At 39.9% G+C, this 25,889-nt stretch overlaps 1 protein-coding gene across 1 annotated transcript in view; it reads right to left on the reverse strand.

The window, feature by feature from the left end:
- Positions 1 to 5,609: 5,609 nt before the first annotated feature.
- The window catches only part of htr1d (5-hydroxytryptamine (serotonin) receptor 1D, G protein-coupled), a 73,104-nt gene continuing 52,824 nt past the window's right edge, over positions 5,610 to 25,889 (reverse strand). Inside the window, exon 2 of the mRNA XM_007244597.4 lies at positions 5,610 to 8,408. Coding sequence (XP_007244659.3) covers positions 6,486 to 7,649 — 1,164 coding nt within the window. The 5' untranslated portion in view covers positions 7,650 to 8,408 and the 3' untranslated portion in view covers positions 5,610 to 6,485. The remainder of the gene's footprint in view (positions 8,409 to 25,889) is intronic.

Below are 25,889 nucleotides of genomic sequence, written 5' to 3' on the forward strand. Positions count from 1 at the left end.
TCAAACACAGTTTGGAAAGTTTTGAAAGCATAAATCAAAAATCACAGAGTTTCTAAATGTTTACTTTAACTTTCATTAAATGTCAGACAGTATCTGAACCCAAGATGTGTTGTGTTTCATCTGGTCACCTTCATTTCATTTAGTAAAAAAATAAAAAAATCATTCCTGCAATTTAGGCCTGCAACACATTCCAACACCTTCCAAAAAATGTTTGGATGGGTCAATTTAGGGCTAGTATTAAAGAAAAAAATTAAGTAATGACGTATTTCCCAACAGGTTAGACCAGCAGGTGACTAATAAAGGCTACTGGAGAGACTTTGAGGAACAATGAATCTCTAGCTTGTAACAAATATGGGAAGAAAGGATGAAAATGTTTTAAAACAATGTTCCTTAAGGAAAGATTGGATAGCATTCACAAATATCTCCATTTACAGCCAATAATGTAATTAAATAATTTAAGGAATCTGGCGGATTTTCAGTTAGTAATGGTTTAGGGCACACGCCTAAGCCACAGTGGAAATGTGTGTTGTGGTAGCTACGCAGGTGTGCCGTGCGTATGCATCCCCGCTCCTTACACATATGGACGTTACACAAAATAATACACAATAAAATAACATTGCTGTTCCCATAAATTACCTGCTGGCCTACATTCACAGGTCATTTTCCTCTGCTGAGACACACAAAAGCACTGCGCAGTTAAAATAGCAATATAATCTGCCAAAGTCAGAGCACATCTGCCTCTTAAAGGTATTGGCAAGTGAAATGCTGATTGGTTTATTTCCCGTTATGCCCAAAACAACCCGATGATTAATTAAGAGAATTAGTACATGCATTTTGTGCATTTTGCATCTCTATTATACCAAGGACACACCAACATGCCCAAAATCAGGGGTGTCCACGCTTTTTTTGTTGGGGGCCAGAAGGAGAAATATATTTGAAGTCACGGGCCACAGACTCTGAACTATACCATTTTAAATAATACTTTTTTCCTGATTATTTCATTTACACACCATTTTACTTGACTTACTATCTTTATCTTTGACAGTGTTGTGTAAACTAAGATTTTTCAAATTGATGTTTAATTTAATGATGTCTCTTAATATTAAACTCCTTAATTGCAGCAACTTTTAGACTTTGTTTTTCTGCGCTAGAAATGCGCACTCTCTCCGCTTTTAGACTCTTTGGCCTGATTTTTTGTGCTAGAAATGTGCATCCTCTCCGCTTTTGGACTCTTTGGCCCGTTTTTCTGCGCTAGAAATGCGCACTCTCTCCACTTTTAGACTCTTTGGCCCGTTTCTGACACCTAGCGTTCAAACTTTGAATCTCACATTATTAAAACCTGCTTAACAGCGGGCCAACTTTCATTCTATTTCTAAAATACCTCGCGAGCCGCTCCAAAAAAGGAAACGGGCCGCAAATGGCCCACGGGCCGTAGTTTGGACACCCCTGCCCTAAATTAATCAAGGCGATGCACAATTGATATCTCGCCTATAGATCACTACAATAGGGCCCTAAAAAAGTTGTGTCAGTACACTTCTGTGATGCAGCATTAATGCAGAAAATCAGGGCCGTGCAGAGACATTCGGAGAGGCAGGTGCTCAAAGTCGGAGGGGTTTGGGGGGGTCGTTGGGCTGTCGAATGTTTTATTGAAAATGGGGATGGTTAAAAATGAATAAATACATTTAATAATAAGGCACTTTGGGGGCTGTAAGGGAACTAAGACCCAAACAGCCAGGTTCTCAAGCAACCTCTTTGGAATCATCTGCGCCGAGAAGTCTTTTAAGGCAACATTACACAAAATTAATAAATTAATTTTAATAAATTAATTGAAGTTGAGCAGATAAAACATGAAATATATTGGCTTCATTCTGTCTGCAATCAAATAAAATTCAGCAAATGTAAGAAAAACATTATTTTCTCATCTTTTTTTAATTTTAATGCTTAAATGTTCTTGTAGTTTTATAATAATAATAATACTGATAATAATTCATAATTCTGGGTGCTAAAACATTACTATTGCATTTGCTATGTTGCTCAAACAAATCACATACATTGTATTTTTAGCACTATAAGGCACACTTAAAATTACTTAAAATAATTTTCCCAAAAATGATCAGTGTGCCTTATAATCCAGTGCACCTTATGTATGAATTTTAACAGTCAGGTTGTAAAAAGCAGTAAAGGCACTCCACAGAAGTACAGCATTATACAGGAGCTTCAGTTTAGCTCTCCAGCACTGAGACTTGAGACTGGAGCAGCATTAGCATTCCCCGCTAATCACGTTAAGTGCTATCTCTTTCACCATTCAGAGGAGAGCAAATTGGACTGTAGTCTGTGTGTTTACAGTGTTAAAACAAGCTACGTGGGACGAACCGGTAGCTAATATCACCCTGGCTTAATTGAACACTCAGGGTTCCTCAGTGCAGTGCCCTGAGGTGGCATTAGCCACTAACTGCTAGCAGTTAGCTGATAATGCTATGCTGCTGCACCCAGTGGAAATCTGGGAATCTTGGCTTACTGTAAATAAACGTAAAAACACTTTACTCGCCCAAATAAACAGGTTTCAAGAGAGAAATCTGTGTAGATTAACATCCATCACTTGTTTGACTTTAAAAGTTACAGTTTTGTTTACCTAGCTTATATTCATATAACGGTGAAATCTGCTGTATTAGAAGAAAAACATGGTGACACCCCTGTTTCTTACTAGTGTCGCATAATGTGCCTTATAATTCAGTGGGCCTTATGTATTAAAATAAATAGACCAGAAAATAGACCTTTATTGATAGAGCACTTTATTATCTGGTGCGCCTTATAAAAATACGGTATCTTAAAATTTTTGGAAAGACGCTTTTGCGGTTTCAAGGGCCTTCAGTGTCCATGCAAGATCAGCTCCATCACAAGCAATTACACCTGACACTGATCCCTCAACAGCACACATGTTTGGACACCAGGTTGAAATGCCTGAAATAGATCTGGACATGATATCATTCGCTAAAATGACTAATGTTGCTCAAATCAGATCAGGTTAGATACGGACGGGAGATTGGACTCAGAGGTAAAGGCCAGATTCCTGTCATATGCTGTACAGTACAGGGAAATATAATCAGACTTGACTGCCTGCCCAGAGGATCCTCTGCTTGGAAAACATTCTTCACCACATGGATCTTTTATTAATTTGTGGCTTTATATATATACCTAGACTTTGTCTCTGCGAGATATTGCCACTCCGTGACTTTTATTAAGCATTATTTTTCCTGTGTTTCTGGTTTTTGACTCTGTTCCTGTTCTTTGCTATTAACCCTTGTGTGGTGTTCAGGTCTGTGGGACCCATTTTCATTTTTCATCAAATGATACAAAAAAAATATTTCTTCTAACTCAAACTCATTGGCATTGGCTCATTTTTTGTGAAAAACATATATCAAAACACATTTTCGATAAACACACACTGTACACCCACCACCCCCCCCCCCCCCCACCACACACACACATTTATATTACATACAGTATGTTTGGCCAAGGGCTAATAAACATTGCTTCATTTGTAAATTTGAAACTAAAGAAATTTTCGACTCATATCTTGAGTTTAATTCATTTTCTTTTACATTTTATTTAAAAAAACTAATAAAAAAAAGAGTAGCACTTTTTAAAAGAAATGTAACATAAGAAAGGTAAAGGGCAAATATTAACCATGTAAACTGTGTATATTGCTTGCAATTTAGGTGAAGCAAGCATGTGTAAAGCATTTTAATGTAAAATTGCTTAATTTTGCTGAATTAAATACAAGTAACAAAGTAAACGAGTAACAAAAATATGAACACCACACAAGGGTTAAATGTCTCTGCTTTTGCAACCGACTACCTGGTCCAAGTGTTACAAACAGTTGTGAGATCTTAACCCAATATAAACCAATATACTGCCCGACTTCTCAGAGAATTCATTAAACTTCTGCAACCTATTATTTTACTTTTTTTGGTTAAAGACAAACAATATGTCAGCAACATCCTGTTACCCAATTATAGACTAAAAAACAAACTATCGAATCTACTCTATATATTTGAAGCAACAATTTGCTACTCAGTTTAAGTAAATAGGACCTAAATTGAACAGCTGAGACACTAAAAAAAAGTAACCTGTCATTTATTATTACATGTAAATTTCCTATTGGCTCATGGCATCTTTTAATTGCACAATGGCCGTGTCCCCCCAAGCCCTAATTCACCATCATTTATAGAATGGTTGTTTGCCTAGCCACCGTGTTGTAGGCTATAAGAGCAAGTTACCATTTTTGGTATTGAAAAAGTGCGACAAAGTGTGACAAAGTGCTGCTAATACACTAGAAGTACAACACAGTAATCCTGTTCTAGATTAAATTTCCCATGCAATGGGAAAATGTACTGTCAGAGAGGAAGCAGGCACGTTTTTTCCAGTATTAAAATCCAAAAAAAACAAAAGCTAACTTTTCTGTAGAAAGCAATGAAATAAGTGAGCAATGTTTAACAAAGCACACACAAGATGGCAATAAAAAAACTCCTTCAGAGTGATGCTGAAATGGAAGAATTTTATATAATCTTCACCTTCTTGCTGGTCAAAAGTTTTAGAACACCCTTTTTTTGTTTAGTTTTTTAGTCCAGTAGCTGCAGTGCTGTATGGCCCAGACAAGCTGCTATTTTTTTTTCTCATCTCAACAATGACTTTATTACTGCACTTCACCTGTCAGACCTCTAATTCTTCTCTTCACTTCTTAAACTAAGACTTAGTCCAATGAATGTTAAGATGAGCTAAAGGATAAAGTCTGAGCTGTTGCCATGTGGGTCAGCCAGATGTGACTAATCACTGCAGCCCTACTTGATATGTTAAAAAAATCTTCAATATATACAGCTCTGGAAAAAAAATAAGAGACCACTTAAAAATGATAAGTTTCTTTGATTTTACCAAATTGAAATCCTCTGGAATATAATCAAGAGGAAGCTGAATGATCACAAGCCATCAAACCAAGCTGAACTGCTTGGAATTTTGCACCAGGCGTGGCATAAAGTTATCCAAAAGCAGTGTGTAAGACTGGTGGAGGAGAACATGCCAAGATGCATGAAAACTGTGACTAAAAACCAGGGTTATTCCACCAAATATAATTTTTTGTACTCTTAAAACTTTATGAATATGAACTTTGCATTATTTGAGGTCTGAAGGCTCTGCATCTTTTTAGTTGTTTCATCCATTTCTCATTTTCTGCAAATAAATGCTCTAAATGAATATTTTTATTTGGACTTTTGGAGAAATGTTGTCCGTAGTTTATAGAATAAAACAACATTGTTCATTTTATTCAAACAGGTACCTATAAATTGCAAAATCAGAGAAAGTGATTCAGAAACTGAAGTGGTCTCTTAATTTTTTCCAGAGCTGTATTACTGCACTTTGCCTGTCCGACCTCTAATTCTTCTCTTTACTTTTAACACCAATCATGTTAAACTAAACATTTTTTAGGTGTAGGAAAGAGTAATCATCACTCTTTATCTTCATCTGTAATTTTATTTTTGCAGACACGGAGAGCAAGAAATTCTGTGTCAACATATTTTTACAGTCCATGTTGACGACTAATCATTGCAGCCTTACTTGATATGCTAAAATATTTTTGATATATTTATATATCAACAGTTCCCTAGCAGTCCCACTGTGGCCCAGAAGTTGAAAATCGTTTTTTCCTCAACCTATAACAGAAAGAAAACCAGGGACCATTCATGTTTCTAAGAAATATAAAATGTTAAAATCTAATGAGCCATTTCCTAAATTAGGCCTGGACTCAATGGTGAATGACTACTGGCATTTCAGCTGAGCTCATGCGTGTAAACTGATGCTGGGAAAAGCAATCTCAAATCTCATTATCCAAATGACCACAGTGCACAAAAAAACAAAAGTAAATGATATGTATTTCATATTCTTTGAAAAATGAACTCTTTATATATATATATACACATTTTGTCTTTGTAATTCCATATACAGGGTATAGATCCTTTTTTTTTGAGAAAACATTGCATTTTCTTTCAAACCGTTTCAAACTGTTCCAATTGCATTACTACAGTTCCAGTTCACCAGCCTTCCAGCTTATAGTCCTGTTTCTACTTCTTTTTTGGAACAGTCTCTGTAATTGCTTGTAGACACAGAACAAATGTTTCCTAAGGGAGAAGCCCTCACTATGCATGCATACATAAATCTACTGGGTAACATCAACAGTTTGGCAGAAGGTTTTTTTTTTTCTTTTCACAAGCTGTTTCATGGGATTTCAATTGTACAAATATGTACTGTGACCAAACACATATAACCATGGTTTTGTATTTTCAAAGACACTAATACGAATGCCACAGTAAAGGTTCAAGATCCTTCATGGTGTCCTACATCCCAAACATCATTGGTTTTGAGTTCAGATTGGGACTGTTAGAGTATCCACCTTAACAGGCCAGAAGTTCAATGCTTGTTTTTGCAAGGTTCCTTCAGTAGCACTTCTTGAACTTGATGAGTTTTTGGAAGGCCTGCTTGAACTCGTCGTTGAAGGCAGTGTAGATAACGGGGTTGATGAGTGAGTTGAGATAGCCGAGCCAGGTGAAGAAGTCGAAGAGGACCGGATGGAACCAGCAGTCCTTGCAGATGGCCATGACCAGAGTTACCACGAAGAAGGGTAGCCAGCAGACGATAAAAGCCCCCAGGATGATGCCAAGGGTCTTTGTGGCTTTCTTTTCCCTTGCGGCGCACAATCGTTTCCGCTCCAGTACGCTGTCTGCCAGCTTCACCTTCACACTGTTCATGAAGAGTGGAGACCCTCCTCCACCTCCCGATCCTCCAGGGTGAAGATGCCCTTCCTGATTGGATGTGGAGTTGAGGGAGCAGAGGGATGAGCCAGCTGATGTCTGGATCAACTGTGCCGTTGTGAAGCGCTTTCCACAGGACGCTGGAGTCTTGAAGATCCTAGAGCGGGCGGCCACGTAGATGCGCCCATAGAGGATGACGAGAAGAATGGTGGGCACGTAGAATGCTCCGAAAGTTGAGTAAAGCGTGTAAGAGATCTGGTCCGTGTTGACTAGACACTCAGTCAGCTCCTCGTGAGCCTTGGCTTGCCTCCAGAATAGTGGCGGAATGGAGATTGAGATGGAGATGACCCACACCACCCCGATCATCAGTGCTGCCCGCCGCGTTGTCCGCCTCTTGGAGTACTCTAGCGCGTCTGTGATTGCCCAGTAGCGGTCCAGCGCGATCACACACAGGTGCAGGATGGACGCTGTGCAGAAGGTGATGTCCGAGGACAGCCAAATGTCGCACATGATCTGACCTAGGGTCCACGTCTTGCTTACTGTGTAGACGATACTAATGGGCATGACCAGGATGGACACCAGCAGGTCCGTCAGAGCCAAGGAGCCTATCAGGAAGTTGGCGGGGGTGTGCAGTTTCCGCGTCAGGAAGATGGTGGCGATGACGAAGGCGTTAGACAGCATGGTGGCCAGGGTTACGACAGCCAGAAGGGCCGAGAGGGAGATCTGGAGGCCTAGGAGGGTTGCTTCATCCCAGGCCTCGGAGTCCTCTGAATCTCCTGTGATGTTGCGTAGGAACGTGAACTCGGCAGAGCTGTTGTATTGATCCATTACTGCGAATCCGCTGCTCATTGCCACGCTACACTGTGGTAGTACCCTCAATTGACCCAGAGTTCTTTGGGTGATGGGTTAATACGTAGCTTTTCTGTGCTTTTCTTGTCAAACAAAGTCTTTCTGCCCATTTCCACTAACCCTTTTTGTTTAACTCGAACAAATGTCAAACAACTGGGATTTAAGTTCTAAAGATGAATGTCTAAAGTCCAATGTTAGCTTCCCATGAATCTTGTGTAGGAGATTCTTATAGAGTTTGATCTTCTTAGAGTTTGAGACCCTTTGGATATCCCTGATAATCAGTGCAGTCAGAGAAGAGTTTATGGCATTCCAAACATTTCAAACATTTCAACTAGAGGTTAAGCCACTCTTATGCCACTCTTGTTTATTTTTGTGGTGATATTACCCTAGTCCTAGAGTGCCTTTGTCAGTCTTTTGTCTGGGTTGACAGCACACTTTGTGTACACAAAGAACAAACAGTCCTTCAGCGGTTGTTCAGATTAAAAGCTCAAAGAGTCGCCGCATGCCCCCGCCGCTGTTTCAAGTTGAAGACAATTGCTTTTTCCTCGCTCTGTTTAAGATTCACCACAGGCGAAGCCTCCCAGGTGGAGAAGAAGACGTAAGCTGGCATCAGGACTGATCTGCGGTGTTCGCCACACGCGTGCAAGTTGCCGGGCGGCGGCTAATCCTGATGGAAGGCGCCAAACGGCACGCTTGGCCAGAGCAGGATAGGGCTTAGCTTGCAGGAAGCCTGGATGAAATCCATATCGCGGTGAAGATCTAGACAAGAGAGAGAGAGGGACAGGGAGGAGACAGGAAGATAAAGAGAGACATTAGGATTTGGCGGCGGATCCGGAGGCGTGCATGAATAAGCTCATGATAGCTCACATCTCAGTGTAACTGATGTGCCTCTCTGAAGATGCAACAACCCATGAGGCACATGCAAGGCACACTGGGAGCATTATAATGAGGGGCTTAACAAGGCAAACACTTTAATAAAATGCAAATGGCCTGCGTTATCGCTGCTCTTATTATCTGCCACTGCGAAAGCACATAGATGCGAGTGAGCACACACACACATGCACACACAGATACCGCACACACACACATACGCACACGCCCGTCAAAACATGCTATCATTCATCTTCTTCTGCCCCTCAGTGCTTCTCCTCAATGACACAAACATGCACACACACACATACACACAAACATGTTCACTATAGACCACCCACAATTAATTTCCATTTCAGTCCGACAGCCATTCATCAATGCCAGTAGAGGCCTCAGATTGATAACGTTCCACTGTAGCCGCATTCAGAATGTAAATGCATCGTGAAGTCAATGTGCAGCGCTGAAACTAGCAGGGATAGACTGTTAGAAACAGTCTTCAAACACGCTGGTGGTAGTTTCCTCGATGTCTCACAGTGAGCTGAGGCGTACTTGGGTTCTGCAGCAGGACAATGATCCAAAGCGCACCAGGAAGTCCACCTCTAAATGGCTCAAACAAAAAAAATAAATGAAGGTTTTGGAGTGGACCAGTTAAGGACTGATTAAGATGCTGTGGCATGATTTTAAACAGGCAATTTATGCTGGAAAACCTTCCAATATGTCTAAATTTAAACAATTGTGTAAAGAAGAGTGGATCAAAATTTCTCAAACAGAGATATGAAAGACTCATTATCAGTTTTAACCACTTGTGCTTGATTGCAACTCCTCAGTAAGGAAAGTAGCTATTGGCTTTCCTAAAAGTCGCTGGAAGTCGCTAAATGACGTCATCGCCTAATTTGCATAATACATGTTTTTGAAGCTGTAAAGGATTAGGGTTGTGGGAGAGAAAAAAGTGAGTAAAAACACCATAAATGTGTTAGAAATGTTACAAATGAACAACATATGTTGCTGTTTAAATAGGGAGGTCACCAAAAGTCTCCAATAACACCACAAAAACTCGCTAGATTTGTCGCTAGTCGCTTTTTTACAAAAAAAGTCGCTAGAGGGTCTGAAAAGTCGCTAAATATAGCGACAAAGTCGCTAAGTTGGCAACACTGCTTGATTGCAGTTGTTGTCACTAAGGGTGCCTCAACCAATTTATTAGATTTAAGGGGAAATACGTATTCACATAGATTGGTTTGGAAAAATATTTTCTCTTAAATTATCATTAAAACGTTCTTTCTATATTTACTCAGATTATATTTGTCTGATATTAAAAAATGAAAATGTGTTTGGTAATCTGAAAAATGTAAGTATGATAAAAAAACAAAATAAATCTGTAAGTGGGCAAATTCTTTTTTATTATTTCCAAACTGTTTTTGGCAATACAGATATAGCTAGGCTACAATTACTGCTAACCAATTACTGGTTGTTAAGATGATGCTGTAGTAACAGTTAGAGCATGTTTAACAGGCTTGTAATTGGAGTTTAAAAGCTTTAGAAAGATTTTTTTAATCGCATTAAAACATCTAATATTGTTCTGAGCTGAGAAAATAAATAAAAGTTTTAATATAAAAATGTTGAAATATTTAGAACTATGCTTTTACTCAAATCCTCCATTTGAACCTGTGCATTTTCGACTTATGATTCTCTTGTGGGAATTTTCCCCTCTGTGTTTTCTAGTACAGTCTCGAAACATGGTGGAGGTAATTTCATCCAAACTCACAGCCAAAACTATATAATCTAAGTACAAACATGGTGGTGGTATTTTTATCAACAACAAACACCCTAAGCTAGCTAGCCTAAGTATAGTCTCAAAACATGGTGGCGGTAGTTCCTCAATAACTTACAGTGACGGTTAGCCAGAGTAAAGTATAGTCTTCAAACATGGTGGCGGTAGTTCCTCAATAACTTACAGTGAGAGCTAAACTTGATAAAGTGTATCCTCCAAACATGGTGGTGGTACTTTCATCAACAACTCACAGTGAGAGCTAGACAGGTTAAAGTGTACCTTCCAAACAAGGTGGAGGGAAGTTTCATCAACAACTCACAGTGACAACTAGCCAGAATAAAGTATAGTCTCCAAACATAAAATAAAATAAAATAAACCCTTCAAACATGGTGGCGGCAGTTCATCAACAACTTACAGTGATGGTTAGCCAGAGTAAAGTATAGTCTTCAAACATAGTGGCGGTAGTTCCTCAACAACATACAGTGAGAGCTAAACGTGATAAAGTGTATCCTCCAAACATGATGGTGGTACTTTTATCAACAACTCACAATGAGGGCTGGACAGGTTAAAGTGTACCTTCCAAACAAGGTGGAGGGAAGTTTCATTAACAACTTACAATGAGAGCTAGACAGGAAAAAACATAGCCTCCAAACATGGTGGCGGTAGTTCCTCAACAACTCACAGTGACAACTAGCCAGAATAAAGTATAGTCTCCAAACATGGCGGCGGTAGTTCCTCAACAACTCACAGTGACAACTAGCCAGAATAAAGTATAGTCTCCAAACATGGCGGCGGTAGTTCCTCAACAACTCACAGTGAGAGCTACACAGGGAAAAATAAACCCTTCAAACATGGTGGCGGTAGTTCCTCAACAACTCACAGTGACAACTAGCCAGAATAAAGTATAGTCTCCAAACATGGTGGCGGTAGTTCATCAACAACTTACAGTGAGAGCTAAACGTGATAAAGTGTATCCTCCAAACATGGTGGTGGTACTTTCATCAACAACTCACAATGAGGGCTGGACAGGAAAAAACATAGCCTCCAAACATGGTGGCGGTAGTTCCTCAATAACTTACAGTGACAACTAGCCAGAATAAAGTATAGTCTCCAAACATGGTGGCGGTAGTTCCTCAACAACTCACAGTGAGAGCAAGACAGGATAAAGTGTAGCCTCCAAACATGGTAGTATCATATTCTTGTTAATATTCCCAAAGTTCACACAGAACAACATAGAACCTTGCTATTATTAATCGTGTTTGTGTCAACACAGAACAGACTTGTAACAACTCAGTTACACTTTGCATTGTCACATTTTGACTGAACATATTTTTCTAATTCATGGCTGAAATGCTCAGGTTGCTTATAAAAAAAGCAGATGGACCATCTTTTATTCAGCAGTGTTCTATTTTCTACAAACCCTGTATACATATACCGAAACTGTTCAGCAATACACCATATAAATGTTGTAGGAACCTTATCACCTTTTGCAGTGCACTTTTTACCTTTTGAACTCTGGCTTTTATTCACAAGCACTGCTGTACCTTGTGAACTGATTTGTGAGCGTGTACTCTTTCATGCCCACACATTTATTCTTTAAAAGAACTCAGTAACTCGCCTCTGTAGCTCAGAGCAAGACTCTAATGCTTTCATCAGCTGATGTATGTATATATTATAGGCTTTTTTTTTCTCTACAAACAAGCTTTACAATCAAAGTCATCATTACACCAATTCACAGCTGTCTCTCTGAGTATGACCTACTTTTTGGCACCTCCTCTTTTATCTGTGGCCTGATCTCTTCTGGGTTACTCTATTGTTCGAAGCACGTCATAGTCTATTGTTCTGGATCTTTTTAGTGGTCCTCAGGCACATATATATACAGCTCTGGAAAAAAATTAAGAGACCACTTCAGTTTCTGAATCAGTTTCTCTGATTTTGATTTTGCTTTTTTTTATAGGTTTATGTTTAAGTTAAATGAACATTGTTGTTTTATTCTATAAACTCTGGATGACATTTCTCCCAAATTCCCAATAAAAATAGTCATTTATTGCATTTATTTGCAGTCAATGGAAATGGCTGAAATAACAAAAAAAGATGTAGAGCTTTCAGACCTCAAATAATGCAAAGAAAACAAGTTCATATTCACACAGTTTTAGGAGTTCATAAATGTATATTTGGTGGAATAACCCTGGTTTTTATTTACAGTTGTCATGCATCTTGGCATGTTCTCCTCCACCAGTCTTACACACTGCTTTTGGATAACTGTATGCCACTCCTGGTGCAAAAATTCAAGCAGTTCAGCTTGCTTTGATGGCTTGTGATCATCCATCTTCCTCTTGATTATATTCCAGAGCTTTTCAATTTGGTAAAATGAAAGAAACTTATCATTTTGAAGTGGTCTCTTATTTTTTCCAGAGCTGTAGACTCTTTCTTTCAGTCTTTATTCCAGCAGACTAACTTCTGCTCCTTGATAGTAAGCATAGTTTGTGTGAAAACACACAGTTTTTTCAACCTAAAGCCCCAATATTCCAAATTACAGCCCTTTTATTCAATGCTCCCAACAGACTTACAATGCTAGTGATAGGAGCATAGAGTTGCCCATGCAAAAATGGTGTATGTTTGTTAATACACCATTAACAAACTCAAAGTAGCTCCACATTTCATTGGTAGATTTCTGAGGCCCTGAATTTTGTATGATCTCTATAGTCTGGTATGTTGATTCTCTAATTTTCACACAGGGCCAGGTTGCCTTGGATTGCTTTTCTCTCTAATAAATACAACTATATTAAAAAAAAGTGTTTTTTTATATTTACTCAGGTCATCTTTGGCTGGTACTAAAGCTTGTTTGATAATCTGAGAAATGTAATTATGACAAAAAAAGCAAAAAAAAAAAAAAAAAAGAAATCTGTAAGGGGGAAATACTTTTTTACAGTACTGTTTCTTAGTTGTTATGAACGGCTTATGTAACGCTACAAATGCTACCAACTTAAATACATATTTTGAATAAATACTTCAGATTACCAAAACTAGACATAGTTCCCAATCAGTTATAGTTACTTATACTTATAATTAATAGTGAGATCACCCCAATCCTGACAATCTTATTCCCATAACAGAAGCCAAAATATAAAATAAAAAACAAGATCTCCACTGAATAATCTGCTGTAAAGCAGCTGTTGAGCAGCTGTAATCCTCCCCATCGGGGCTGTGTTTGGGAAGGTACTGGGGAAACAGCTGTGTGTGGCTAACTGGAGCAAATACACTCCACTGCAGGTGCTGACAGCTCACAGGTGAGAAATACAGCACCGCCAAAACACACAGTCCTCGTCTGTCAGAACACACAGCTAGCACCTGTTCATCATCGCACTCTGCACCCCCAGTGACAGTCCGTACACTGTGTGTGTGTGTGTGTGTGTGTGTGTGTTTGTGTGTGCTGTCAAATTTAAAGGTTACAGCTCTTTTCCCTTCTAAAAAATGAGCAGGCGTTAAGATCTGAGGCGCTTAAACAAGAATCAGCGGCCTCGTCCCATTTCACCCCTTGGCCCCACCACTCAGCCCTACTCCTCTGTTTTGTGCGTTTATGTGTCTTGTTAGGCTGGAGGGGTAGGTTAGGGGAAGTGTTGAAGCTACATGATACTTCAAACAGAGATTTTTCAGAGGAACACTCAAAGCAGATGCCTACGAGAATTACTAGCAAGATAAAGCACAAGCTACCAAATAATAAAAATACACAAGTATTTTCCTTGTTTTCCTATTTTCTTACATATTTTACGTGTAGTTTCAATGTTTTACTGCAATTTTCTTCATAACAAGTATTAAAAATCACTACTAGTACATCTTAGTAGTTTGCTAGCTTGCTAAATTTCTTTTTACACCTTAAATGGTGTAAGAATTATTATTCATACATTTAGAAAACAGAGAACAGTGGTGAATCTTCCCAGGGAGTGACCGGCCTACCAATATTACCGCACAAGGACATGGACAACTCATACAGGAGGCCACAAAAGAACCCAAAAAAGTGGGGCTGCTTTGCTACTTCAGGACCTGAACAACTTGCTATAATTGATGGACACATGAATTCTGAAGGAGATTGTCCCTCCATCCAATCTAATCCATCAAGCTGTGTTATTATGCAAACCCTGGTAAAAAAAAATCTATACTTAATTGTACTTAAAACATATTGTCTAATGTACTAGAGAGCTATAACAGATTTCTGTACTTACCTAACATATACACACTAAGAAAAATAAGTACAGATTTGTACCTAAAAGAGTACAAAGCTTGTCGCTGGGGCTGTACCTTATATTGAGGTACAAAAAAATACCTTTCAGTGAAAGTCCTTTGTTGTACCCATGGTTTTTGTGCCAGTAAAGATTATAAAGATTATAAACATTATCAGGGGCGTAGCAGCAAATTTTGGGCCCTGTACACTCTCAGTGTCAGTGGGCCCTTATCCATGCCAGTACACAAGGAACATGATTTTCATGGGCCCCTCCCCCTACTTGGGCCCTGGGTAGTCAGGTACACTTTTCCCCCCACTACCACGCCCGTGAACATTATCATCAACTGAATATGGCTAAAAAATGATCCAAAATTGTCTGGCTTTCAAATAAAAAATGTGCAATTAAAATATATATTGTTTATTAGTATTAGTACAGTGATACAGAATACAGAATGTACCTTTGGCTGGTTAAATGGTACACATTTTACTTATTGCTGTTAGGAATTACTTTGTACTTCAGAGGGAACAAATCTGACCCTGTAAAGACCAATATTGTACCTTTGAGTGAACAATTATAAAGAGTGTACCTTTGAGTACAAAAAAGTACTTATATCATACCTCTGTTTTTTTAGAGTGTATTAAAAGTAAATTAATATTGTGCTTTTATCAAATGTTTGAAAGTAAACTTTGATCGTACTTATACAAAAAAATACAATATAGTGTATTTTTGAATAAAAAAAATAGACTGCTATGAAGTACACTTTTAGTTTAATGCAATTCAATATACTTCTAAAATACTTATTTCCAAATATACTTTTGTATATTTTTAGCAAAGTGTGTTAAAAAATCTGTTACAGTAATTCACTTAAGAAAAAATGTATCATGTAACTTTTAGAAGGTAAATTAAATGACTACATTTATAACATTTTAAGAAAATTGCTAAAAGAAACAACATGCTAAAAATTGTAGGACAGTATATTAAAATATATTTTTATACCCAACAAAGTATACAAGATGTGTCCTACTTACAAAAGACAGGAACAAGAAGCCTATTTGTATTCTAATGTAAATAGATCACATATATTTAACATCAATTCTTAGTGAATTTCGAATATACTCGATGTATACTAGTGATACAGTTGTTATACACATTAAATGTATTATATGTATTTTACTGTAAGCATATTTTAAATATGGGGTTCCACACATTTTAGTACAGTTAAATACACTTAGCACAATTTAAGTAAGACTTTTGTACTATTTTTTTTTTTTTTTACAATTAAAGTATATTAAGTACAAAAAAAGTTGTTCCATTTTAGCACTCTTTAAATATACTGATTAATAATTTGGCTACAAGAACACTTCAGTGCACTATAGCATAATAATGCTTGGTATACTAGTATAACCTATTTTTTTTCACAAGGGAATACTGATGAAAAGGGGATATAATAGTGTGATAAGTTGAAGCGCCATGTTACAAAATGAACCAATCGCGCAACCCCACACGTGGCACCAGGAGAAGAAAGAGGTTGGTACTGTGGACTGGTCTCGGGTTTAAAAACAGCTTTTACGCTTTCACAAAACGTACCTAAACAATGGAGCAAGCACACCTGGGTCTGGAAAAAAAGGCTAGATAGCTAAAAGCATTAATTAGAGGTGGTGTCCAAAGACAGAGAATGGGTACTAATTGGAATGGAATGCAGCCATTGTTGTGTACATACAGGACATGAGACGTGACTCTACATACAACCATCCCAATTTGAAGGTGGAAAAATGCAGTTTGCTCTAATTAGCCCGAATTCTTCTCCTGTTTGGTCACTGCTGTTGCATTGTGGTATCATAATTCTTTCAGTGAGGGTGCATTCATAGCCACTGAGGCCCTGAGCCGTGGTGGCATTATTAGGAGTCCTGCGGGGGGCAAAGAGAAAACAGCAGCATGTTGTGAGTATAGGCCTTCAAAGGTTAGCTAAATGTTTGTGCTTGTTTTTTTGTTCCGTTCAGAGTAATTGGTTCTCCAGAAAAACAAAAAGAGGGTAAAAACAGGCCGACTGGAAACTCCGGTCATTAAACTGGAGCAGCGCAGCGCGGAGAGAGATAGAAGAGCTTCGTTTTTCACTCAAATTGCTTCTCCAAAGTATCTCTCCTGCTGTATCTGGACAGCTTTGAATAATCAGTTCCACAACACTGACAAGAGTTCCACAACAAGTAAATAATAAAGTTTTATTTAAGGTTTATGGTAGGTGTTGTTGTTTTTACTGTTTTTTTTACTGGGACATCCTCTGATTGGGAATTATTAAAATAGTAGGTTCCACTTTATAATAAATGTAATACCTGCATAGTTACACACTAACAATCATAAGATAACAGTGTAACTACATGTGAAATAGGAATTGTTGAGCAGAAGTTACACATCTGCACGTGTCAGCATCAATTTTGACTTGTGTTTATTATAGCATAGTGTGTGTGTGTGTGTGTGTGTAGATTTTCCCATGTATTTTTTTTGTGTGTAAAATAAGTTATGTATACATTTTAATTTCCCCAGCAGCTTGTGTATGGTATGTAATTAGGGCTGTATTGTTAAAAAAATAAATAAAAATCCAAACCAGCCTGGCCCTAAGCTCAGGTGTACTCTGCGGTGGGTTCTGCAGCAGGACAATGACCCAAAGCACACTAGCAGGTCCAACTCTGAATGGTCTAAAAAACAAAGCAAAGGTCAAAGGCTGTTCCTACTGAAAAACCCTCCAACGTTTTGAAATGAAAACAATTCTGCAAAGACCTAAAAAAAATTGTGGACCAAAATTCCTCCACAGAGATGCAAAAGGCTCATTGCTCACCAACTCACCAACGCTTGATTGCAGTGTTTTGCCGACAAAAGGATTGATTTTAAATAGATGTTTTCCCATAATAAATGAAATTATTGTTTAAAAATTAGTTTTTATATTTACTTAGGTTATATTTGTCTAATATTAAAATGTGTTTGTTACTCTGAAAAATATAAGTATGATAAAAAAGAAATCTGTAGGGGGTGAAAACTTTTTAAGAACTGTAATTCCTCTGTAAAAGCATTGCTCAGGTTTTGCTCTATACTGTAATTCGTGGATAGGTGGGTGCATGCTTAACTTCTACAGTGTTTATGACTGTCTATAGAAACTGGTGTGTTTTGCATTCATTTCTGATGTAAGCTAGCCGAAATACTAGCTGATTCAAAAGAGTGATTAGAGCTTATTTATTGGTGAGATAACATTAGATAATGCTTTTAAGATCATGGGCCCTATAGTACACACTGCGCAAGGACACACTGCGTCCTTTGCTGTCTTACACCCTGCCAACAGTCTATTTTCACACGTTAACATAGGGTCATAGTTTAGTAGTATAAATCCTCAATGATGGGTGTAGTGATCTGGAAGTAAGATTTGTTCTGGCATGTTTTTAATTTGGTGGTGGAAAACACTGATGTCGGTCAATCATCAAAGTCCATTTCTATAGGTGCACATTTTAATAATTTTATTTCAGATTTTTCCCCATTTTCTCCCAATTTGGATATCCAATTGTCCCAACCCTTTGTGCGTCCCCATCACCGGTGACGCCCGTGACCTTCGGAGGATGCGGACGAGCACACGCCTCCTCCGACACGTGTGAAGTCAATCACCCCTTTTTTCGAGCTGTTGCTGATGAATCATTGCCTGAGCAGCTAGCGCGCTCGGAGGAAAGCACAGCGGCTAGGTCCCGATTCATCCGCTCACAGACGCCTCGTGCTGCCCAGCGCTACCTTAAGTGTGATGGGGAGAGAGCACCATCTACCCACCCCAGAGGGAGCAGAGCCAATTTTGCTCCCTCTGAGCACCGGCAGCTGATGGCAAAGCTGCATGAGCGGGGGTTCGAACCTCCCGCTCATAGTGGCAGCGCATTAGACCGCTGGACCACTCGGCGCCCCCTATAGGTGCACATTTACATTAAAATTTAAGGTATTTAGCAGACTTACAACAGTGCTTCAATGTTACTTCAAATATCCAAAGCTAGTTTGTAGACTAGGATCAAGAGATACACAGAGCTTGATCATGTTTAGAACCCTAGGAACCTTTTTTTATGATTAGTTCAGGAACTCTTTGAAAAGATGTGTCTTTAGTCGACGTTTGAAGACCGCGAGTGACTCTGCTGTTCTGACAACCAGTCGAAGTTCATTCCACCACCCTGGTCCTCTAGCACAGAGAAGAGTCTGGATGTCTGTTTTCTGTGGGTTTTGAGGGATGGAGTTTCGAGCCGAGCCGTACTGAAAGCTCTAAGAGCTCTTGGTACAGATCCGGCTTTGACCATTGCCATCAAGTATGAAGGAGCTGGTCTGTTTTTTTGCCTTGTAGGCCAGAGTTAGGGTTTTGTGCACCATAGAAGCGCTGCGGAGTGCAAATCTGACCTTTAGCTCAACAACAAACAAAATAACGAATAAAATAACATTGCTGTCTCTTAAATGAGCTGCTGGCGTACCTTCACAGCATAAACATGCAGGTTAGTTTCCTCTGCTGAGACGCACAAAAGCACCACGCTGTTAAGTTACGAAAGTCAGAGCTTACCTGACTCCTAGGGTGCTTTCACACCTGCCTCGTTTGGTCCGGACTTTCGGACTTTTCAGTTTGGTCCGAACCAAAGTAGCAGGTGTGAAAGGGGCCGCGAACCACGGTCTGGACCAAAGGACCAGATTTTGGTCCGACCAAGAGAGGTGGCCTCGGTCCGGATCTTCTGAACCATGGTCCGGTTCGCCTGCAGTGTGAAAGTGCTTTTCTGGATTGTTCGAACTTTCGGACCAAATACAGGAAGCTGAGCAGCGTTCCTCAACATTGGCAGCAGAAGAAAAATAACCAACTACTGCTGACTGCAGCCTGCGGGAAGGTGGAGTTGGATGTCCAGCGCGTCCAGTCCCACCCACTTTGTCCACGCCACGCCTGGTCAGTCTCGCAAGCTTGTAGTGTATACACAGTATTTAAGCCGGACGACGCGGCACATTATATAAGTCCGCTAACTGCCCGGTACATTGTTTACTTCAGAGGCAGGGCTAAGACAGGATGCTGACAAAGTGGGCGGGACTGGACGGCATGACCCTAACAAAATGGGCGGAAAGGCTTCCCGCCGAATGAACCACCTTCCCGCTGAATTATCAATACGCCGAAGTCAGACGCATGTCCCTCTAAAACCAATCAGCGTCAAGTTAAGGAAAACGCATCAATACGTAAATGATGATGAAAGGATGTTGGAGTATCACACAAAGATCTTTGGTGCGCTCTCTAAACTGCAGTGTGAAAATATATATAATAACCAAATATATACAATGTAGCAAACACATGAACCTTGGTTCGGACCACAGTCCGGACTTTCAGGTGTGAAAGCACCCTTGAAGGAAATGCATCGTGAAAATTGACAAACGACCAAGTCCAGGACGCTGAAAAAAACTTTGTTTGTACAAGTATCAAAAGAAAAAAGGTATAAGCAAGAGTCAGAAGAGTGAGCGCACTGTCACCTCCTCTCAACAAGTCACTTATATACTTGTAAAAGGGTGCGAAAGCGCATATAAATGAAGTAAGCTTCCTGTCTTTAGCTGCCTGTTTCTGCAAGATATTACCATAAATGGGAATGAGTTGAGCCCCCCACTGGAGTTAAGAGCGTAAACACCCCCCTTTGGTCCGATGCATGTGCCCCTAAAAACAGGAATTGAAAACTTGCACATACCAGGACAAAGATAAAGATGCTGTATCAGTGGGCCATTGGATGGCCCTCATCTGTCTTTATGAAACATACATTCACATCAGAGATCAGGAGTAAAACACATAAAAGTAATATAATGAATAATAAAATTCTGATTGGACCATCAGAATGATAATAAGGATTTAATAATCAATAAGAAAGGAGTAAACTGCTAATTTCGCTCACACAAGTGACACACTGATTGTTTTATTTCATGTTACGCCCAAAACCAGGGCCGCTGCTCTGCATACGCAGACAACGCAGCCAGCGTTAGGCCTCAACCATTTTGCAGTTGCAGGGAGCCAAATTGACTGAGAATGAAATGTGTTGAAATTATGACATTATTAAATTTAAAACCCAATGTGAATTATTTATGATACGCTCATCTTTTTTGTCTTTAAACATTGCATGGGGCACCTACTCTACTACTTAAAAGCGGCACGTTATTATTTTTGTGCATAATATAATGCCCCCACCCCTATTGCCTGAAATGGCACGGCTCGGTTTGCTCTGTTGGTTGTTGCCAGATGTGACATTTTCCAGTCAAATAAATAATCAAAAAATGCATGGAGGCGCTAAATCTTGCGCATGTTTAACCATTTTTAAAGTGTATGTGGCCATTCTATACAAAAACTTGTCCAGTGCAATATTTGTGTAAGTTAAAAACTTAAAATAAAATAAACAAATAGGATGAAAAATCGTAACTTATCTGGCAACCTTAGTCCTAACTAAAGTAGCAACGCTACCTGACCAGTTATGCTTAGGGCCTCCAAAACCTTAGCAGCGGCCCTGCCCAAAACATCATACTAAAGAAATTGACCAGCGCGCTGTATATCGTTTAAATAGGACCCCATGTATTTGGGTGAGAATCCTCACTGTAAAAAAAAAAAAAAACTAATCTAAAGTGGTTTTTGGTTTATCGACTCCAGCAGCCGGACACTGTATTTACACACTGGATTTACTGCTGTGCCGATCTGTATATCTATGTGTACTGGTAGCTTTATCCCCAAGGGCAAACGCAGACTGCAGTCAGAGAGAAAGAGAGAGAGATAGAGAGAGAGGGGCTGAACAAGAGAGATTAGAAGTCATCTAAACGATAAAAAATCACGTCAGTTTGTACCTTAATCAAGATTGAAGGGCAAACTTGCGCGCTCTGTTCCAATCGTGGCAGCACACGGCCAAGCAACAGAATGTGATTAGCGTTCTGGCAGATGGGAAACTGGTCTAATTTAGCCAAAAGATCTACAGGTAGTGCTGGAGGAGCCAGGCACAGCTAACTCACGACCAGCGCAGTGCCCGGTGACGCCCGCTCTCAGGCTCCCTATCTCCTTATAAAGGCATTTTTTCACGGCCGAGTCCCAATTCAACAGCCGGAGCAGCGGGACCGCGACCCTGACAACACGGGTTGGATCCCGCGTGAGGAGCGGTGTGTTTATTTATTAATTTTTTCCTTACCGCATCTGCACAGATCTGATTAACTGAAGAGAGCGTTTGGTGATCTTACCCCACATGTGATTGGTCTGTGAGTTTACTGCGGCTCAAAGCGTGTATACAATCAAATCCTTCTCAGTAGGTTTGGGTCCACATTGGACAACGATTGGGTCTGGACCCGGACCGCGGTCCGCCCATTAGTGACCTCTGTTCTAGAAAATGAATAAATTCACACTCTCAGTTTTTTTTACAAAATCTAGCAACCTCTTCTTTCTTTACCATTTTCTACCTCAGAGTTACCACCTCTGTCCATAGACTGACTAATTACTGAGAGCCATTATTTTACTTAAAGTAGAACTCTGGTGTAAAATGGACTTTTTAGTGTAGTAAAATATGATAAAAAGATAGACTCTGCATAGCGCAGCAGCCGGCACCAGGAGTAATGGCGGCGCTCGGAGCTGAATCTCGCGTTATGTGATGTAAAGAGTGGTTTTTAATAAGCTTCTTGTGCACTTTTCAAGTTATTAATGCCTCGTTTTAAATGTCAGGGCTCTCCAGATTCTAGCAAGGAGGTGTGGAGCTACTTTGAGCTGGATAACGGTGAAAAAAGCGATTTATCGGGGGAAATTATGCCCCGTGTCACCCCGTCTGAAGGGTGTTTGGACAAACGGTTCAAATTTTTGGATCTTGGAACACTGTGGGAGAATGGAGGTGTGCTATTCATCAAAGGTAAGTACTTTTTATCATGTTTTACTACACCAGAAGTCCATTTTACACCAGAGTTCTCCTTTAATTACTTATATAACCAGATCAAATATCAAAAGCAGTTTTTCATCCTAGAACACTAATGAGGTATTTGAGCGCCTGATTTAAACACACAAACACTAACGTCAGGTAAATTACACTCATAAAATATGTTACTCTCTATCACTAACGTTGAATGAACATTACATAGATGGGAGGAGGGAATCAACCATAACGGTAATGACATCAATGAGCGTCCTGAAGCTACCCAAAGTCCCATGCAACTCAGAAAGCAGCAACACAATGAAAATCGCATGAAAAAATTGTGTGGGTGAAAATCACCCGGTGTTGGCGTTCTAGGGTTAAATGATGATTTCATTTGTTAAGGGGAAAAAAAGGCAATCCAACACCCCTTTAGCCTCCAAATGCATTCATTAAAAGTGGTGTCCACAAACATTTGTACATAGAATATCAAAATATCCATATAGTGTATTAACTACCAGTGACAACATTTAACGTGCACAGAACCTTTACTAAATGTATATTTTTAGTGCTGATATCCTTCTGCTTAAACAATATTTGTACAGCTGTCCATTGGGCAGTTCTTTGAGGAACCCAACATGGCTCTTCTGTGCTTTTGGTCTGAAGATCTGCTTCACTTCTCTCTATTTTTAAGAGAGTATGTGGCTGTGAAGATATGGCTGATGTCCCCCAAGACAGAAAGCTGATGCTGCTTTCATCAAGTTGTCTCCACAGGGGAATAGCTGTCGGTTTGAGCCGCCACGTCCCTAAACTGCACAGACTGAAAGTCCCCAAACCCTTCCTTCCCTCCAGTGTTCTCCAGAGTTCAGTACTGCAGCTGCCACTCTGATTCTTCACAATCTGTGAAAATTACGATTGAGGGTTTTAGGATTCTGGTAGAAAAACAACAACATCCATCCATCCATCTTTGCCCATTCAGGTCATCTACTGCACTTTTGAGACCCACTGTAATAGAAATTGTGTGCTGATGTTCATAGAAAAATAAAGAACACCCCCAAAACATCAGGCAGGTCTTGTAGGGCGTTCCTGGTATGCAGTGGTCAGTTCTAACCAAAAGTGCCAAGTACCAAAAGGAATGGCAACCAAGGGTCATTGGTGCCTAAGGCTGATTAATGAGATTGGAATTGAGATGAAATCCACACCTCAGAATTTACAATACTAATGGTGTGTTTTCCACCTGAAACTTTATAAAAAAACTCAGTACTTTGCTTCGTCCTTTCATTGTAACCTATTGTATGCGGGCTACATCTTCCCATACTTTATACTGGTTGCTCTGTAGAAGGGTGTTTGGTCACCAGTGTAATCTGTTGATGCCAAACTGCCAAATTTTGTGTTGACAGTTCGCTGCCGAGATAGCAATGAACATCTGACTGTTGACGTCTGTCTAGATAGTTTTAGGTTTGTTGAGCGCCTGTGTTTTTTTTTTTTGCCAAGATATCAATACATCAGAAATGTATCTGGACACACCTCATTTCCAGACCCCCACACGCATCGGCCCAGATATATTTACAAGAAATGTTGCTATTTTAGTTGTGCAGATGCTTTAAAGGCATGAAAACAAACTGTTGTCAGGATGTAAGATAGCAATGAGCATTGTGAAATGCCTTGAGCAGGGTGTAAAATAGGGCCCTCAGTGCAAACTAAATTGTAAACTAAATCCCAACATTCTGTGTGTTTTTAATCATTATTAAAACCAATTATTCAATAAAAAGCTATATTTTTAGGAGGGGAATAAAATAATAGGGCAGTGAGAATAAGGGGAAGGCTAAAGAGTAGACAAAAATACAGAAATAGTTAACAAAAAGGCAGAAATAAAAATAATTTAATGAGCTGGGTTACTAAGTTTAATAGAGAGCTTTAATAGAGAATATACATTATTTCTTTTTAGACTATAGTTTAGCTCCATATTCCACCTTTAAGAACTTGGAAAGAAAAAAATGTGCCATCATAAAGAGGATAAATTTCAGGAAAAAATAAAAAGTAATGTACCTCCTGAACTCTGCAGTAGAGACGCTACTTTTTATCCCTAAATAAAACCACTAAGGCTCTGTAAACTTTGTCATGTACTGTAATTAGTTTGTGTATGCGTTAAAGTTTCCGCATTAGTCATATGCATTAGAGCGATAAGGCTAACAGCCCTAGTTATGACTGATTGCTACAGTATAATGTGATAATTGTTGACAAGTGTTGGAGATAATCAAGCCGGATCAGATCAGAGTCAGCTCGCTGAACCTCCCACAGTGACCATTACTGTACGAGTGATTCATCAGGTCAGCCTGGACACCTCCGAACACGACTCTCCAGCATTCTCTGTGGGAGTGTTTCACAAACTTGTTTAATGGGGTCTGAGAAACACCACTGGTTTCAAGAGCCCTGAAAGCAGCAGCTCGAAACTTCGGCCCCATCTCTCAGCAGAGAGCGAAGGTCTGACACTCTTTACGGCACGGCCGGGGTCTCGTCCGCAGCTTTGGGGCGGACCTGAAGCAGCAGCTCGGAGAGGAACATCGATCTGATCCTGGGAGGTGAAGAGTGTGAGTCATGCGGAGCACTGGGGCGAGGAGTGTCGCGCTGATAGCCTGGCTTCTACTGCTGATGTCTTTCACTGAGAACATGATGGTGTTCTCTGTTCCAGTCACTGGGAATTTATGTGGACTGACTGATTCCGACAACTAAAGTAAGGGAGTTTTCACACCTGTAGGTCGTTTCTCTGGTTTGAATCTGTTGATGAGTTCGTTTACATTGAACGCTTTCATCCTTTTTCCGCGTAGTTTGGTTTGGTTTGGTTTCACACACGAAAAACTGCAAGGAAAATCATTATGAACCACATGAACATGGAGCTAGAAAGTAGGGCGTAAGGTGTAAGCACGATGTGACTGGCCCCTGGGGTAAGGGGCGTGGCCACTGTGACCCGGTAGTCCGGAAGCTCACAGATACACAGACACAGGGAGTAAATGAAACTCAAAACGTACCTTTATTTGAATTAAATACCCTCCACTACACCCAAAAGAACTCAAAACGAAAGTGCTAGCCCCTCCTTCTCGCCCATAGTGCTCTCTCCTAGTGAGGGCTGACGCCGAGTTTTTAAGCCTGTGCCAGCTATCGGCTTAATCAGTCCGGATGCCGACCAGCTGGGACAGGTAGGGCTGTGCGTCCCAACGTGGGGCAGACCCCCGGCTCCCCCCGCCTCCTCACGCCACAACGATGTGACCACATGACCTCCACATGGTTGGGCACATGCTTGTAAACGCTGTGAATATTATTGAAAATCTGTGGTGTGATTTAAAGCGGACTGTTCATGCTCAGAAACCATCAAACCTGACTCAACTGGAGATGTTTTGTAAAGAAGAATGATCCAAAATACCTTCAACCAGAAAAGCCAGAAAGCATTTAGAGGCTGTTATTCCTGCAAAAGGAGGATCTACTAAATATT

Source organism: Astyanax mexicanus, chromosome 14, assembly GCF_023375975.1.
Source record: "Astyanax mexicanus isolate ESR-SI-001 chromosome 14, AstMex3_surface, whole genome shotgun sequence".
NCBI lineage: Eukaryota > Metazoa > Chordata > Actinopteri > Characiformes > Acestrorhamphidae > Astyanax > Astyanax mexicanus.